This window comes from Mauremys reevesii, linkage group 7 (genome assembly GCF_016161935.1).
Source record: "Mauremys reevesii isolate NIE-2019 linkage group 7, ASM1616193v1, whole genome shotgun sequence".
In the NCBI taxonomy this organism is placed as follows: domain Eukaryota; kingdom Metazoa; phylum Chordata; order Testudines; family Geoemydidae; genus Mauremys; species Mauremys reevesii.
The window spans coordinates 38707050-38722159 of NC_052629.1; the positions used below are offsets into that span (position 1 = coordinate 38707050).

Here is a 15110-nt window from a genome sequence, read left to right on the forward strand (position 1 = left end):
GGGTCTGGGTGCAGGGGGAGAGAGCTTGGAGCTGGATACAGGGCAGGAGAGGAACAGCTATGAACACCTGCCTTAGGAAAATTTCTGGTTGTGCCTATGGGTTGTGTGCAAGCCTGGGCTCCACAGTTCTTTTAAGGCTGCTCTGCTGGGGTAGTTGAGGCAGGACAGGAGAGTCCTTAAATCACACAGATATTAGGTCTCAGGGATGGGATTCTCCCTGCCTTCGACCTTTATGTAGTGCTGATCTTGCATTTGCTTTAACTGCTTTGTGTTGTTCTAGTGATGCAAAGCCGCTGTAGATCCACTATCTGGCTGATGTATTCTGGCTACTAGATGTTTTGGTGTTCTGCTGAATCTTCCCTTAAAAGTTAAAATAAATTAAGAATGATACTACATATAATCCAATTATTAGAAATATTGCATGGTAGCATTTGCTTTGGAGGTATTGTTTAGTATTCAAGTATGAAATGTTTGATTATTTTAAAAAACTTTTGTTTTTTTGTTTGAGAATTTCCTTAGTGTTAAGATGGAGTTAAGTTTGAGAATCCGTATCTCGTTTAAGGGTAAAAAACACTAGAGATACTTGTCATTATCCCAAAGCCAAGCATTGAAAACTCAGGAAATTGGGAGTTAAGGTTACACTTAAAAGAAATCCAAATAGGATAAGGTAAGATATGCAGTTAGGCATCCAAACAATCTTAACTCTGTCTCGTAGTAATACAACAAGAGGAAAGAAAACACAATAAAAATCTAATGTCTCTAAAAATCAGCATAAACTAATCTTGAACCACAAACATTAAAATGCCTTAATCATAGTCCTATGATTATTGTATAACACCACTACAGGGAAGAGTTAAGATTTTGTTTTAATCTATTTAGATTTCTTTTAAATGTAACCTTAAATCTGAATTTTCTAGGCTTATAATGCTTGGTTCTGGAATAATTACAAACACCTGTGTAATTTTTCTTGTCTTAAATTACTGATACTGTACCTACCAGACTGATGCAACCATAACTCCATCTCAATTCTTTTGTTGTTATTGTTTTTTGTCTCGGAATTCTAAGAAGGTCATTCTAATAATCAAGTGCCTCTTATGTGATTCTTTTACTAGAGTCACATGAGATGTCCCAGGGTGGGTAGCTCTGAGTTCATTAAGCACCTTTCAGATCTTTGTGTGCAAGACCAAGAGAGTCTGAAATTCAATAAAAAAAAGGTAGACTTTTGCCCTGCTTATACTAGATCTGATCAATCTCACTCAAGAATAATAGGGAATAAAGCAAGCAATTGCTGCCTTTGTCTGAGGCTGCAAGCATTACAGAATAACTTGACTGCATACAACCCAAAACTGTTCCACTGCTGGTACTTTGTCCTGATACAGAAGATGCCAATTGGATTCTCTTGGTTTCCAATATTTTATATGGATAGGCTTGTGTGTACCCTCAGCAGAGTACAGAACTAGATTATGACTATTGCTCCACGCTCCTCCTGCCAAAGACATAATCTCATGAGGTTTGTGTATAAATCAATGTATGTGCAAGGCAAGTGAGACCAGTGGGTGGCTGTTTAGGTCTTGGGTTGTCATTGGTGATGGAGAGCAGATATTGCTTTGCCAACTTATTGGACAACTAACGCAATGTAGAAAAACAAATTCCTATTTTTCTGTTGCAAATTATGTGGGTATAGAGCCTTCTAAGGCAGACTCTCACAAGATGTCACAGGCTTAGGCCCAATACATGAATATAGGGTCTAATATGAATGGAGCAGGCTTACAAATAAAATTATAGTGGAAAAATAAAATGTGGTCCCTAATAACGGGGGAAATTTATTGTGAGAAATGTGCTTGACAAATGATGCCAATAATTATATACTAATTTTCATGAATCTTATAATCAGACATGCAATTAAAATAACCACAGATGCATAAATTTGGAATATTCTATTAAAATAAGTGTATATCTGGATGAGCAATCTTTCAATGTTTATGTTTTTAACCTTTTAGGAAGATCAAAGATGAGTGTAAACAGTGTCAGGAATTTTGCAAATCATATGAGACCTGACTTTCTCAAGAACAATGCAGATGGTCTAACATTGGTGTAAAAACAGTGTAACTACTTCCCAGGCTGATTTATGCTTTTGAACTGTGTACTAAACTGACTTGTTTACAAAACTAGTTTAAATTTGTGTAGCTTGGCCAAGGTTTAAAGGTGACATTCAAAGGAAAATAACATTGTCCGAGCCCAATTTTATTTCTTTATTACACATAAAGACCTGCCAAATTTTTAAGTAGTATTTTTTGTTTGTGTATATTAGAATTTCAGATCTAGCCTACCATGTTTTTCCTGGGAGAATCTATTGACAATTGGAGAAAAAGTAGCATTATTACCTCACACTCACATGAACTAGGAGTGTGGCCAGCTAAGAGATGTTTAACTAGACTATTAAAAACTCCTTGTTTTTGTTAATATTTAGTTATTTAACTCCAGTAACTGTCAAAAGATGGGAGAAAAGATTTCTTTGTGAAATGCATGTCTCTGTGTTTTCATCGATTTCAAGACCAGGAGAGACCATTATGATGATCTAGTTGTATAACACAGGCCTAAAGTAATGATTGGAGCATATCTCTTTGTAAAACATCCAATCTTGATTTAAAAATAGTCAGTGACATAAAATCCACCATAATCTGTGGTAAATTGTTCCAGTGGTTAATTACTAGATTTTTTTAAAAATAATATATTCATATGTGTATGGGTGCTATTAGAATATAAATAATAATCCTCAAACAGCAAACATCTTTATCATATTAATGTTTTTGACAGCATAGAAGTGACCTTGCTTTGTTACTTTGATAGGCTGGTTGCATATTGTGGCAGCGTTAAAATCAGTGCAGCTTGGTCTTTTCATTGCTATAGTCTTCTTTAGCTATGTCTACACAGGGGACATTTATTAAATATTCCCACAGGAACATCTGGGAGAACCATTTGGAATTTTTGAGTAAAGTTCCATAGTGAAGAAGACAAGGCCAAACTTCAACCTGAGTGCCCCAGGTGTTAGGTTGGTGGGGGTGGGATCAGGGTTAAGGTTGTGGGCACTTTCCATCCTGTCACATCTCTGTAGCAGAGACATGACCATGGAGTAGATGTAACTGTAGCTTTGAATTTGCTTCTTGCTTTAATCCCAGGGTACAGGCCCCGTGGGCTGCAGTTGGCAGTAATTGCCATCTCCGCCTTCGTGCTGCCGGATGCGTGGGCCTGCAGGCTCCGCAGTAGGACGGTAGGGGGCGCTGCGCCGCCCTCCCGCCTCCGGACTACATTTCCCAGAATGCAGCTGGCGCGGGGCTCCGTCTATAAGTAAAAGCGGAAACAAAAGGGCCAGCGAGTGAGAGCGGAGAGGATCCGGCCCCGGTCCCGGTCCTGGTCCCTCACGCCCTGAGCCCGGCCTCCGCCCGGAGCGACCGCACGCGCCCAGCTGGGGAGTAGCCGCCTGCCGCCGCCGCCTCCCAGACCCCCGAGCCGGAGCGCGTCCCGGCCCGCACTATCGCCCTCCATGGCGCTGAAGCGGATACAGAAAGTAAGTGCGGCCGCGCCGGGCCCTGCAGTTGGGCGCCGGGCCTGGGGCTGAGCCGCGGGGAGCCCGGGCTGCGGGAGGCGGGCAGAGCAGGGTGCTGTGGGATCGGGGGAGAGCGGGGCCCCAGGGGAGTTGCGAGGGGAAGGAGCTGGGGTGGAGGGGAAAGGGGGGGATCGTATTGTGGGAGCGGCGCTGGTGAGGGGAGAGGGAGGATCTGTTGTAGGGGAAAAGCTGATGGGGGAGAGGGTGAGAGGGAGAACTGTAGGGAAAGGGCTGTATGGGAGGGGAGCTGGCGAGGGGGAGAGAGGGAGGATCGTACTAGAAGGGAAGCCGGTGGTAGGGGAGAGGGCGGGTTGTATAGGGGAAGAAAGGCTGGGCGCCGAGGAGAAGAACTTCGTGTGTCAGAGGATAGAATAATGGGTGTTGAATCTTGGCTGTAGTTCTGCTCCTCGGAGTAATGGGGCTTTCATGTCTTTGCTATACCAACGGGGATATGGATAGTTTATTGCTTCTGAGAGACTGTTCTTTGTTTCTCCTCCCCCATGGAGGAGTAGCACAGTAGAGTAATGATGCTTCGCAGCTGCCGGGCAATCTAGATAAAGTTTAACACTGTACGAACACTAACCTGCTCGAGGCCCAGATGAGGTGGGCAGTTACAGTTGCCTTACAGTGGGGGAAACTGAGGCACTAAGCAGTTGAAGGCTTGTCTATACAAGGGAAATATTGTGTGGTGATGACAGCAGGTGTCAACAGTGAAGTTTAGTTGAAATGTAAACAAGAGGGAACTGTGTTCAATGCCACTTCAGAAACTGCTTTAATTGTGGTACGGCCAGTGACTGGCTTGAGGTTCCTTATCAGGTCAGTGGCAGAGCTGAGACTAGAATTTGGGAGTTCCCGTTTCTCAGCCTTTACCTTTATTCACCAGATCATGTTCCTTCTAGACAGAATCAGTGTTTTGGTGGAAGGATCATAGCAGTTCTGATACATCCTTCATTAATCTCAGAGGGACTTTGTGTGGGTCTAATTCTTCTTGTTCCCCTTGTTGGTAACAATTGCTCTCCTAAATCTTATTTGTTTTTTCTATCACATTCAGAGCCTGCTCAGTAAAGCAGCTTGAAATGGTACTTTAGTTGATCATTTCCTTTCCAGTGTTGCATAATGTGTGCAAAGGCTGGCAGTGCCTCACTTTGAAGGAAGGAAACTATCTTATTTAGGCCATGTCTAGGTTACAGGTGTTACAGTGCCATAACTATGTTGCTGTACCATTGTAGTGTATGTGCTTCCTAGAGCAATGGAAGGGGTTTTCCCATCACTGTAGGAACTCCACCTCTGTGAGTGACAGAATTTATCACACCCCTAAGCACTATAGCAGGCATAGGCAACCTATGGCACGTGTGCCAAAGGTGGCACGCAAGCTGATTTTCAGTGGCACTCACACTGCCCAGGTCCTGGCCACCAATCCAGGGGACTCTGCATTTTAATTTAATTTAATTTTAAAATGAAGCTTCTTAAACATTTTAAAACCCTTATTTACTTTACATACAACAATAGTTTAGTTATATATTATAGACTTATAGAAAGAGACCTTCTAAAAATGTTAAAATGTATTACTGGCACGCGAAACCTTAAATTAGAGTGAATAAATGAAGACTCGGCACACCACTTCTGAAAGGTTGCCAAGCCCTGCACTATAGTTATGTCGACCTAACTTTTAAGCGTAGAGCAGACCTCAGATAGTCCTGCCCCAAAGAGCTTACAATCTTTTTGCTTTTTCTCTATTTGTACAGTGCCTAGCACAATGGAGTCTTTGTCCAGGACTGAGACACCTAAGCACTTTGATAATACAAATAATAATAATAACTAATATGTCACTTAGGTGCCCTGCTGCTGCCACATTAGGTCCGACACAACTGCAATGGAAATTGGCTACTACTAACCACTGTGATGACTTCCTGGCTATCATTCAGGGTATCTTGTCATGGTCTGTCTGAGGAGCATGTTTCTATCTGGCAACTTTATCACATGAAATGTACAACCTGGACATCTAGCAGGAACTCTTCACCAAGGAAAGACCAGACCAGGTCAAGGCACGGTTGTTATGTCAAAGCAAAGTAAGCATAAATGTAGGGATTTTTTTGTTTAATGAGGATGTAGCAGAGGAAGAATTCTTTCAGTCATTTATACGTTAGGTATCAACAATCAAGGAAAAAGCATGTGTGTAGGATATCCAATATTTAATTAAAAAAAACCAACAATGAGGAGTACTTGTGGCACCTTAGAGACTAACAAATTTATTTGGGCATAAGCTTTCGTGGACTAAAACCCACTTCATCGGATGCATGCAGCAGAAAATACAGTAGGAAGATGTATATACACGGAGAACTTGAAAAAATGGGTGTTGCTATACCAACTCTAACGAGACTAATCAATTAAGGTGGGCTATTAAAGGAAAAAAAACTTTTGTAGTGAAAATCAGGATGTCCAATTTCAAACAGTTGACAAGAAGGTGTGAGTAACAGTAGGAGAAAAATTAGCATGAGGAAATAGTTTTTACTTTGTGTAATGACCCATCCACTCCCAGTCTTTATTCAAGCCTAATTTAATGGTGTCCAGTTTGCAAATTAATTCCAGTTCTGCAGTTTTAATTTGTCATTAATGTCAGGGGATTGATCAAAATTACTATTGACATATTTCTTATCTTGAGTGTAAGGCTATACTGTTATGACTAGGGCTCCGTGTTTGTCACGGAGGTTGCAGAAGTCACGGTTTCCGTGATTTCCTGCGACCTCCGTGACTCCAGCAGTGGTCCGTGTGGCTGACCCCTGGGTTGCCTGAGCAGCTGGCCCCGGAGCCAGCTGCTCAGGCAGCCCTGGGGGCAGCCACACCGACCACTGCTGGAGCGGCTCTACAACCAGCCGCTCAGGGCCCCGCTGCTGGAGTGGCTCCGGTGCTGGACATTACTCTGGCAGCTTCGGGCAGCTAGCCTTGGGGACCGCCTGAGCCGCAGTCCTAGCAGTGGCTGAAGCGGCCATGGGACTCCCCCCACAGTGGCAGCCGGAGCAGCTGCTTGGGCCCCTCTTCCCCCTGTGGCGGGCCCCCCTGGGGTGTCTGCTCCCACCCCACCTGTGGCGGCAGCACCCTCCCTAGAATTCAGTCATGGGTATTTATGGTAAAAGTCATGGACAGGTCACGGACTGTGATTCCTTTGTTTCTTGCCTGTGACCTGTTCATGACTTTTACTAAAAATACCTGTGATTACATTGTAGCCTTAGTTATGAGCCACTAGGTCAAAGGTAAAGTACCATCATATGAAGTACAGGTATCAGGCTATTATGCTGATGCAGAAATGTTATAATTTTGTTACTTACAACTTTTTGAGAACATAGCTAACTAATCCTGGTTTTCTGGACAATAATGTTCTATCCACAACTAGAAACATTGTCAATCTATTTGGCCCTTAAACATATCACAAATAAGTTTGTAAATGGCATCTGTAAATGTCAAGGATTTAAATGACACAACTTTTTTTTTCCTTTTTTTTTTTTAAAACCACCTTTCTTTCCCAAATACTACATGCCCTATCAGAATCAGTCTTTCACTGCAACAAAAGCTAGATGTCTGTTATGAAAGGTAAGAAACATGGGAGCTCAGACTATTTATATATATACTATTTCTTACCTTTCATATTATCAGGTTATAAAACTGATATGTACTTCATCTTGCTATTGTTGATGCTGTGTAATTAGTGTTTTCATCTAACACTATTTTGCTCTGTTCACATGAATAATTGCTTGATTTCTGCATTACTGTATGGTTGATGGTGGAAATGGAGGTTGGTTGTTCTGTAGCAACCAGTTAACATGCAGTTAGTGAAGCTATGACTTCCAATGTAACAACTGCTGAACGTAAAATCAAGAGATTAAAGCACGGGTTGGAACTTGGGAGATCTAAATTCTATTCTGTTGGGAGATCTAAGCCTATTCTGCCACAGACTGTATTTGTGTTGTTGAGCAAGTTATTTAGCCCTCTCTGCATCATTTTCCCGTCTGTGAAATGTAGGCAATTCCTGCCTACTTCACATGGGTTTTAAGGTTCACTTAAATGTTAGCATAGTGCTTTGAGGTCCTTGGATGAAAGGTACTTTATAAATGCAAAGTATGAGTGTATTTAAAGTTGTTTTGGTGTTGCTCTAGTACTTTTTTTTTGTTGCTGTCTTTGTTACAAATTGGGACTGCTTTAATGACAAATAGCGAGCATGGAAGTGGGAATGTTGAAATTACTATCTTGGATCAGGTCCATTTTGTTCAGCATCCTGTCTCCAACAGTGGCCAGTACCAGATGTATCAGAAGAAGATGCAGGAACCCAACAGTGGGCAGATTTGGGGTTTTTTGCCCCCCACTTTAGGTCTTATCCTGATCTCTAATATATGGAGACTGACTTAAACCCTGAAGGATGAGGCTTAATATCCCTCCCCAAGTCATCATCAATCAAATAACTCTGGTTGGTCGTCTTAGCCATATAAATTTAAAATCCCTTTTTGAATCTTGCTAAATTTTTGATCTGACTTTCTTTGGCAATGTTACAGTCTAATTATGCGTTATGTGAAAAAAGTATTTCCTTTTATTGGTTTTGAATTTGCCATATTTTGATTTCTGTGACTGACCCCTTGTTCTTGTGCTATGAGCCAATGAGAACTGACACTGAGGCAATTTATCTACATCAGTGGTTTTCAAAGTTCAGGTCATGACCCAGTACTGAGTCGTGGAATGCAAGGCACTGGGTCACCTTGTTCAGCACCCAGGGACCCTGGCGGCTGGCAAGTAAAAACTAGTAGTCCCTACCTGTTCTGACACCGCGCTGTGCCCTGGAGGCAGCCAGCAGCAGGTCTGACTCGTAGGCGGGGGGTCACAGGGCTCCGCATGCTGCCTGAGCACCGGCTCCGCACTCCCATTGGCTGGGAACCGGCCAGTGGGAGCTGTGGGGGTGGTGCCTGCAGGCAAGAGCTGCGTGGAGCTGCTTGCACGCCTCTACCTAGGAGCCAGACCTGCTGGCTGCTTCTGGGGTGCAGTGCCAGGACAGGCAGGAAGCCTGCCCCTGCACCCTAGCTGTGCCGCTGACCAGGAGCTGCCGGAGGTAAGCCTGGGCCCCAATGCCCTGCTCCAGCCCTGAGCTCCCCCGAACCCGGATCCCCTTCCTGCACCCCACCCCCTCATCCCTGGCCCCATCTCAGAGCCTGCACCCCCAGCCCAGAGCCCTGACCCCCTCCTGCATTATAACCCCCCGCCCAAGTCCTGAGCCCTCTCTCACACCCTGAACCCCTAGTTCCCAGCCCTGAGCCCCTTTCACACCCCAAACCCCTCATCCCCAGCTCCGTTGAGTCGTGGGCATCAACAGTTTTATTCAACTGGGTCTCCAGAAAAAAAGTTTGAAAGCCACTGATCTGAATCATTCTTTATCTTATATACTGTATATATTTAATCATAAGCTGGTTTGTTTATAAGCTGACTCTCCAAGATGGATAAGTAAAAATTGAAAGATTTTATAATCCGTTCATAAGCCGACCCTATAATTCAGGGGTCAGCAAACTTTGGCTCCTGGGCCATCAGGATAAGCTGCTGGTGGGCCGAGATGGTTCGTTTACCTTGGGCGTCCGCAGGCATGGCGGTAAACCTAAGTAAACAGTGTCCCAGTGCGCCACCTGCTTACCCTGACAGGCCGGGACAGCAACTGGTGGGGAAATTTTTTTGAGGGGAGAAGCTGGGAGTCAGGGGAGTAACCTGTGACCACCCCTCAGATTACCCCACACTCTCCCCATCCCATCCCTTCCCACCTTATCTAGGGAGGGCCAGGGGAGGATGTCTCTGGACTGGCTGGAGCTGCTCCTGCGGGCCAGACCCAGAGCTGCAGCTGCTTCGGAGGCTGGGGGCAGAGCAGCATGGCCAGAAGCCGAGAGACTCTGGCCTTGCCTCTTCCCATCTGGCTCTGCTGGCTGTGCTGCTTCTCTTTGCTCCCTCTGTTGAGGGGAGGGGCTGTGTCCCACCTCTCCCTCTGTATACCCGTTCATAAGCTGACCCCTTTCTATGGGGCTTCTCTTTTTTACTAAAAAATTAGTCTCGTGAACGAGTATATAATGGTACTTTTATCATGTCTCCTTTCTAAGGTAAAGAGTCACAATCTTCTCTCATCTTTTTTTTTTCATATGTGAGTTTTGCCAGGCCTTTTCTGAACCCCTTCTTAATTCTATGCTTTTGTTTGTGATTGGCGGATCAGTTACATGCAGTAATCCAAATGAGGGCCGCAACATTGTTTTTTTTTTATATAAAGATGTATTTTCTGCATTAATATGCATCCCATTCCTTAGGTATCCATCTATTTTGAATCTTCCTTGTGTTGAAGTGAACACCACAACTTGTATGGTCAGACTATTTTAAGGAATAGCATTTGTTATGTGCTTGAATGACTTGTGAATAAATTTGCACACTAAGCGCTTGTGCTGTCTACCTTGAAGTTTAGTTTGGTTGTACAACACTATCTTAAATACACAATTGTTTTTAATCTGAAATAACTCTGAAGAAATGCCAAAGGAGGAGTGCAATGGGGTGGATGAGACGTCAAAGTCCTGCCACGCTCGTCCCAGGTAAGGAGCAGTTGGAGAGGTTGTCCAAATAGGCAGCCAATCAGGGCCCAATAGGGCCCTATAAAAAGGAGCTCCAGATACAGTTCAGTTCCTTGCTGGAGCTAGAGGGGTGCAGAGGGACTCCTGGCTGGCGAAGGGAACTGCAGCACAATGGGTAGTTCAGTGCTAGTAGGGAGGGGGGGAGCACAGAAGAGCTCCTGACTGGCTACTGGGCCTGAGCTTAGAAGAGCCCTGAGCTAAGGGTAAGGCATCAGTGAAGGCTGGGGCCATGGGGAAGTGGCCCAGAGAACTGATGATAGTTTTACTAAAGGGACACGGTGGCACGTGGCTGCTATTCCGAAGGTTCCTGGGCCAGGACCCAGAGTAGTGGGTGGGCCCTGATACCCCACATAGGCCATTGGGAAAGGGCCTACAATCGGACATCAGTAAATCTACAGAAGGGGATTGAACTGTCAGGATGCCCAGCTGAAGACTGGAGCCAAACCAGACTAAGCGGGCAAAACCACTGCCTCCAGGGAGGACGCCCTATGGATACAGCCCAATGGCAGGGCTGGGACTAGTTTAAAGACCGCCGACACACCCAACCAGAGGGGGTGCTCATGAGAGGTGAGTGCCAACTCCGTTACAAGTAGATATGGAAGGGCAGCTGAAGTTGCTAGGTCCAAAATTAGACACATTTTTCTTCTCGTTTGGGAAGTGAAGATGGTGGTTTTCTCAGGTCTCTTCCTCCCCATTCCCCTCTTTTCCCCTGCCAACACCTCACCCTCTTGAAATTTAAACAAAAAAAAAGGGGGGGGTGTCATCAGCCGAGCCTCATGAATGGTACAACAGTAATAAACTAGCAAGCATGGGTGAGAAAAATGGCAAGGAAACAGATTTCACTTTCAAATGGATCATTAAACTAACGGAAAACCAGTTAAAAAAAGTTGAAATACCCTGACATTGTCTCCTTAAATGATGTACAGGTTTCCTACATGATTACAAAACCTAAAAAGACTCTAGAGGAAGGTCTCTTATAAAATTTAGTTTTAAGTTGGCATTTTTAGCCCATCTGAGAAGATGACAACTAGAAGTCAGTGACTTTTCAGGTTTACTGTAAATGTTGGTGGTTATGTTGTGGGGCCTCAAGTCTATGGAGGTATATAGAGGGCCCTGAGCAGATAGAATTCAGTGAGGTCTTCATAGCTTTAGCAAGCACCTCAAAGAACTCTGGGAAGAACAAAGGGCTGGCAGATAACACAATGAAGTCACTTAGAAATTCATGTCTATCTAGACATACTGTCTCTGGCTAAGCTTGAGTGTTCTTATGACAACTAGAAATTTTATATTTTAAAAAATGGCTATGGGACTTGGGAGTTCTGTGGTGTCTGCTCAGATTAATAGTTCTAATAACATCTATGTTAAAGATGGCAGTACCTACTAAGGAAATAGAGATGTAATATACAGTGAACATTAAATGAACATATTTTCTTGTTTTTTTTAGTGTTAATTGGTGCTCTAACATCTCGCTAGTATCAGCATCATAGTTTCTGCTGTACCATAACTTTTTCTCGGTGATCTATCCTGTAACACTGTTTCCAGACAAGGCACTTCTCAGAGGTGTACAGCACACAGGCTCCTAGAGCAAACTAATACCTGAAAAGAGGTATTCTACACCATGGGAGAGTTATAGCCAAACCAGCCAAAAGCGAATGATCAGGAGATAATTGTAAATGAAGGATGCTCGCATATTAATGAATAAGTGAACGCAAAACAGTAAGGCTTGTCCATTGTGTCCTCACTACTAGACTAAACTTCACCAATTGCTCTCAACTCTGTGAAATCTGTTTTTAGTCCCTCAGATTAATCTGCCTCACACTAATAGGGACCCCTTGACTGCCTCTGGTCAGTGATCTGCTTTGCCATAGGACACAAGAGTTGATAGATTTGTCATCAAAATCATAGATTTAGACTGCACAATGTCTGATCTATACTGGAAGCTCCTTGGGGCAGGAACAGCATCCTCTATTATCTGTGTTCTGTGCAGCACCAAGTACGTAGTCAGCACTAAGCAAATAAAATATATATAAAATTCACTTCTGAAACTCTTGATGCTTGTAAGTTCTAATTGATTTCAGAATGTATAGTAATGTGCTGCAGTGTAAACGAGACTTGGGAGTTCTGCAGGTGAGTCTTTTGTAACTAGCAAATCTTTGAAAATTGGAGAGGCTACCCCCTTTGGTGCAAAATATGAATATGCAGGTTCTAAAGTCTTGCTGTATCTAACATTAGGTAGCCCAGTGAATTTGTTCACATGGCTCTTCTGTGGAGAGCTGTTGTCCTAGGGTTGGTGCTCAGAACCCTTCATTTTCATCTCTGTTCATGGACTTTGGACTTTATTATAGGGTTACTGGTGAGAAGACGCTTTCTTTATAAGCCACTATTTTTCCAGGGCTTACTGCTAGTGATCAAGAAGAAATGGGGTTTCTGATGCTTGTTCATAGCTTAAACTTAATTATTTGGAAATACTTGAAAATGTCTTTTCAGCTGTTCTTGTCATTAGTGTGGAGGAACTTGGATTTTTTTTTACTTCAGAAGAATTATTTTTTTAAATTTAAATAAGTGGCTTTTGACACATTTTTGAAGGAACTAAGTTTAAAAATGAGGGATATTGTAGTCTTGTGTACACAACTTTTATTTTTTCCACTAAATTGAAATGTAAAGAGGCGTTCATACACTTAACTGTCAGTGAAATAACACATCTGTGTTTCAGTATATAATCATGTGTGCATACAAATGGTCAAACATCATACACTAAGTTGAATTGTATTATTCAAAACATTTTCATTTGTTCCTATAAACCAACAAAAGTCAATATAAAAAACGCAAAATTATAGTTGCCAATGTAAATACATAATTGTGAAATTCTAAGCCATAACTCTGCTCCAGGTTAATCAGACATTTAACCTAGACAGTAACATACACATGTGTAGAGGAAAATATTGTCTGAGAACCATAATCTAAGGCCTGATTTTAATGGCTCGAATATTTCCTGTTTGCCCAGCCAGTTAAAAATCAAAATAAGAAAGAGCTCCCGCATGGACCATGAAATTCAAAATCATTTTTAAAAATCTCCAGACAGGAATCAAATGGACGCCATGGACTGGAGGAGTATTTGCATTCTTGGGGCTGAGCAAATGCTTCTAGGGTCAAACACAGTGTCTATCTTTACTGAATGCTGCAGATTGGCTGATGGTGCAATAAGACTGATGATGACCAGCATCTGTTAGGTCATCAAAGGGTGCCTGGTCTAATTTTTCATGGTAGATGGTGCAATATGGCTGATAACCATCACCTTACTGTCCTGTCTGGACTATCATAGCAGCTGGAGGCTGCTTCCACTCATATCTCACTAACAAATCACTGTGTCTTATTCCTGCATGCTTTATTTATTACTCACACAGTGGGGGTGGGGACAATGCTATGGTAGGAAGAAAAGGGGAAGAAGAACAACAGGTGGGGTTGTTTGCAGGCACACCCCTAGTGAATAGAATACAGCTCATAATTCTGCAGGGATCTGACACAGAGCAAGCTGTCTCTGGTTCTCTGATACAGTGGTTCTCTAGTACACTTGCCCATATTCTTAGGCAGGAGAGGGGACTTGCCCATATTCTAGGGGACTTGCCCATATTCTAGGCAGGACTGATACTATTTTGGAACAGTGCAAAAGGACTGGTAGCCACAATCATCTTATTACCAATTTATGGTATGGTAGATGGTGCAATATGTGATAACCATCCCTGCTATCATGCAAAAGCAAAAGCATGCTGCTGTGTAGCGCTGCTGAATCGCGGCTACACAGGCTCCATGATTGCCATGCTATGGCATCTGCCAGGGCAATCCAGGGAAAAAGGCATGAAATGCTTGTCTGGATTTAATGTGTTTATAAAATCTGTTTTACAAAACCGGTTTATGCAAATTCGGAATAGTCCCGTAGTGTAGACGTACCTGTAAGCTTGCTCATTCCAGCCTGCAAAATGTTAACCGCAATGTCTGATTAATAGTTTTCTTTGTATTGAATTATGATGCACTTGTCGGATGAGAAAAGATCTGGGGAAAAGGTAAAAAGTTTTATTTAAGCAACATGATATGAAGTGTTAGTCTGTGTTAAGCTTTTTAAATTCATGGAGAATTAAGAATCATTACATTTTCATGGTAAGATATAAGCAGTGCATTTAGACACTTGTGGGAAGTTTAATTTCAAAAGCAGATAAACCAGTAGTTGTCTAGCGGGAATCAATAGAAAGTGAGGTTGTCATGTATAATTACACACAAGCAAAAAATAAAAAGTAACTATAGTAAGCATGGGACATGCACTTAAATTTTAAATATTAGGGCAAGGAGGAGGGAAGGTTTTCAATGGGATTTCTTATCTCTTTCGTTATAAAAATTCTAAAAAATCATGTTAATGATGATGGCTGATGGCATGGGCTTCAGTCTTTTGTTAGTCTTCAGCAAAAAAGATTGGATTGTGTAAATGGAACACTTGTTTGAATCCATAAATTCTAGAGCTGATCTCATGTTAGAGTATCTGGACTAAAGGATTTTATGGCATGTGCCCACATTATGAGAACAATTGGTTATAACAACACATATTGAAAGTATAATTTAAAATGAGCTATTCATCTTAATTAGCCACTGGTTCATTACAGAAAGACTGCTGAAATATTTAAGTATACTGATTGAGCATTGACTTCTTAGAATAGGAGATGGTGAAACCTTATTTGAAGGGAATATTACATTTAATTTCTTCCCATGAAGTGAAAGTAACTACAAATGTTTCAGTTACAATGCAGACAAGAAATGCAATGCTTCATACGCCCCTTGTCACTTGCTCAGTATACAATAGGCATTGCCTCCATCACTGA

General features: G+C 42.7%; 1 protein-coding gene across 5 annotated transcripts in view; it reads left to right on the forward strand.

The window, feature by feature from the left end:
* Window positions 1–15110, forward strand: part of UBE2D1 (ubiquitin conjugating enzyme E2 D1) — a 40448-nt gene that overhangs the window by 281 nt on the left and 25057 nt on the right. For 2 of the 5 annotated variants that reach the window (XM_039482761.1, XM_039482760.1), the window contains exon 1: window positions 3341–3568. The exons of the other annotated variants lie outside the window; for them this stretch is intronic. In XM_039482761.1, the coding sequence (XP_039338695.1) occupies window positions 3545–3568 (24 nt within the window). In that variant the 5' untranslated portion in view covers window positions 3341–3544. Of the gene's footprint in view, window positions 1–3340; window positions 3569–15110 lie in introns of those variants that run through there. 5 annotated transcript variants of the gene reach the window in all.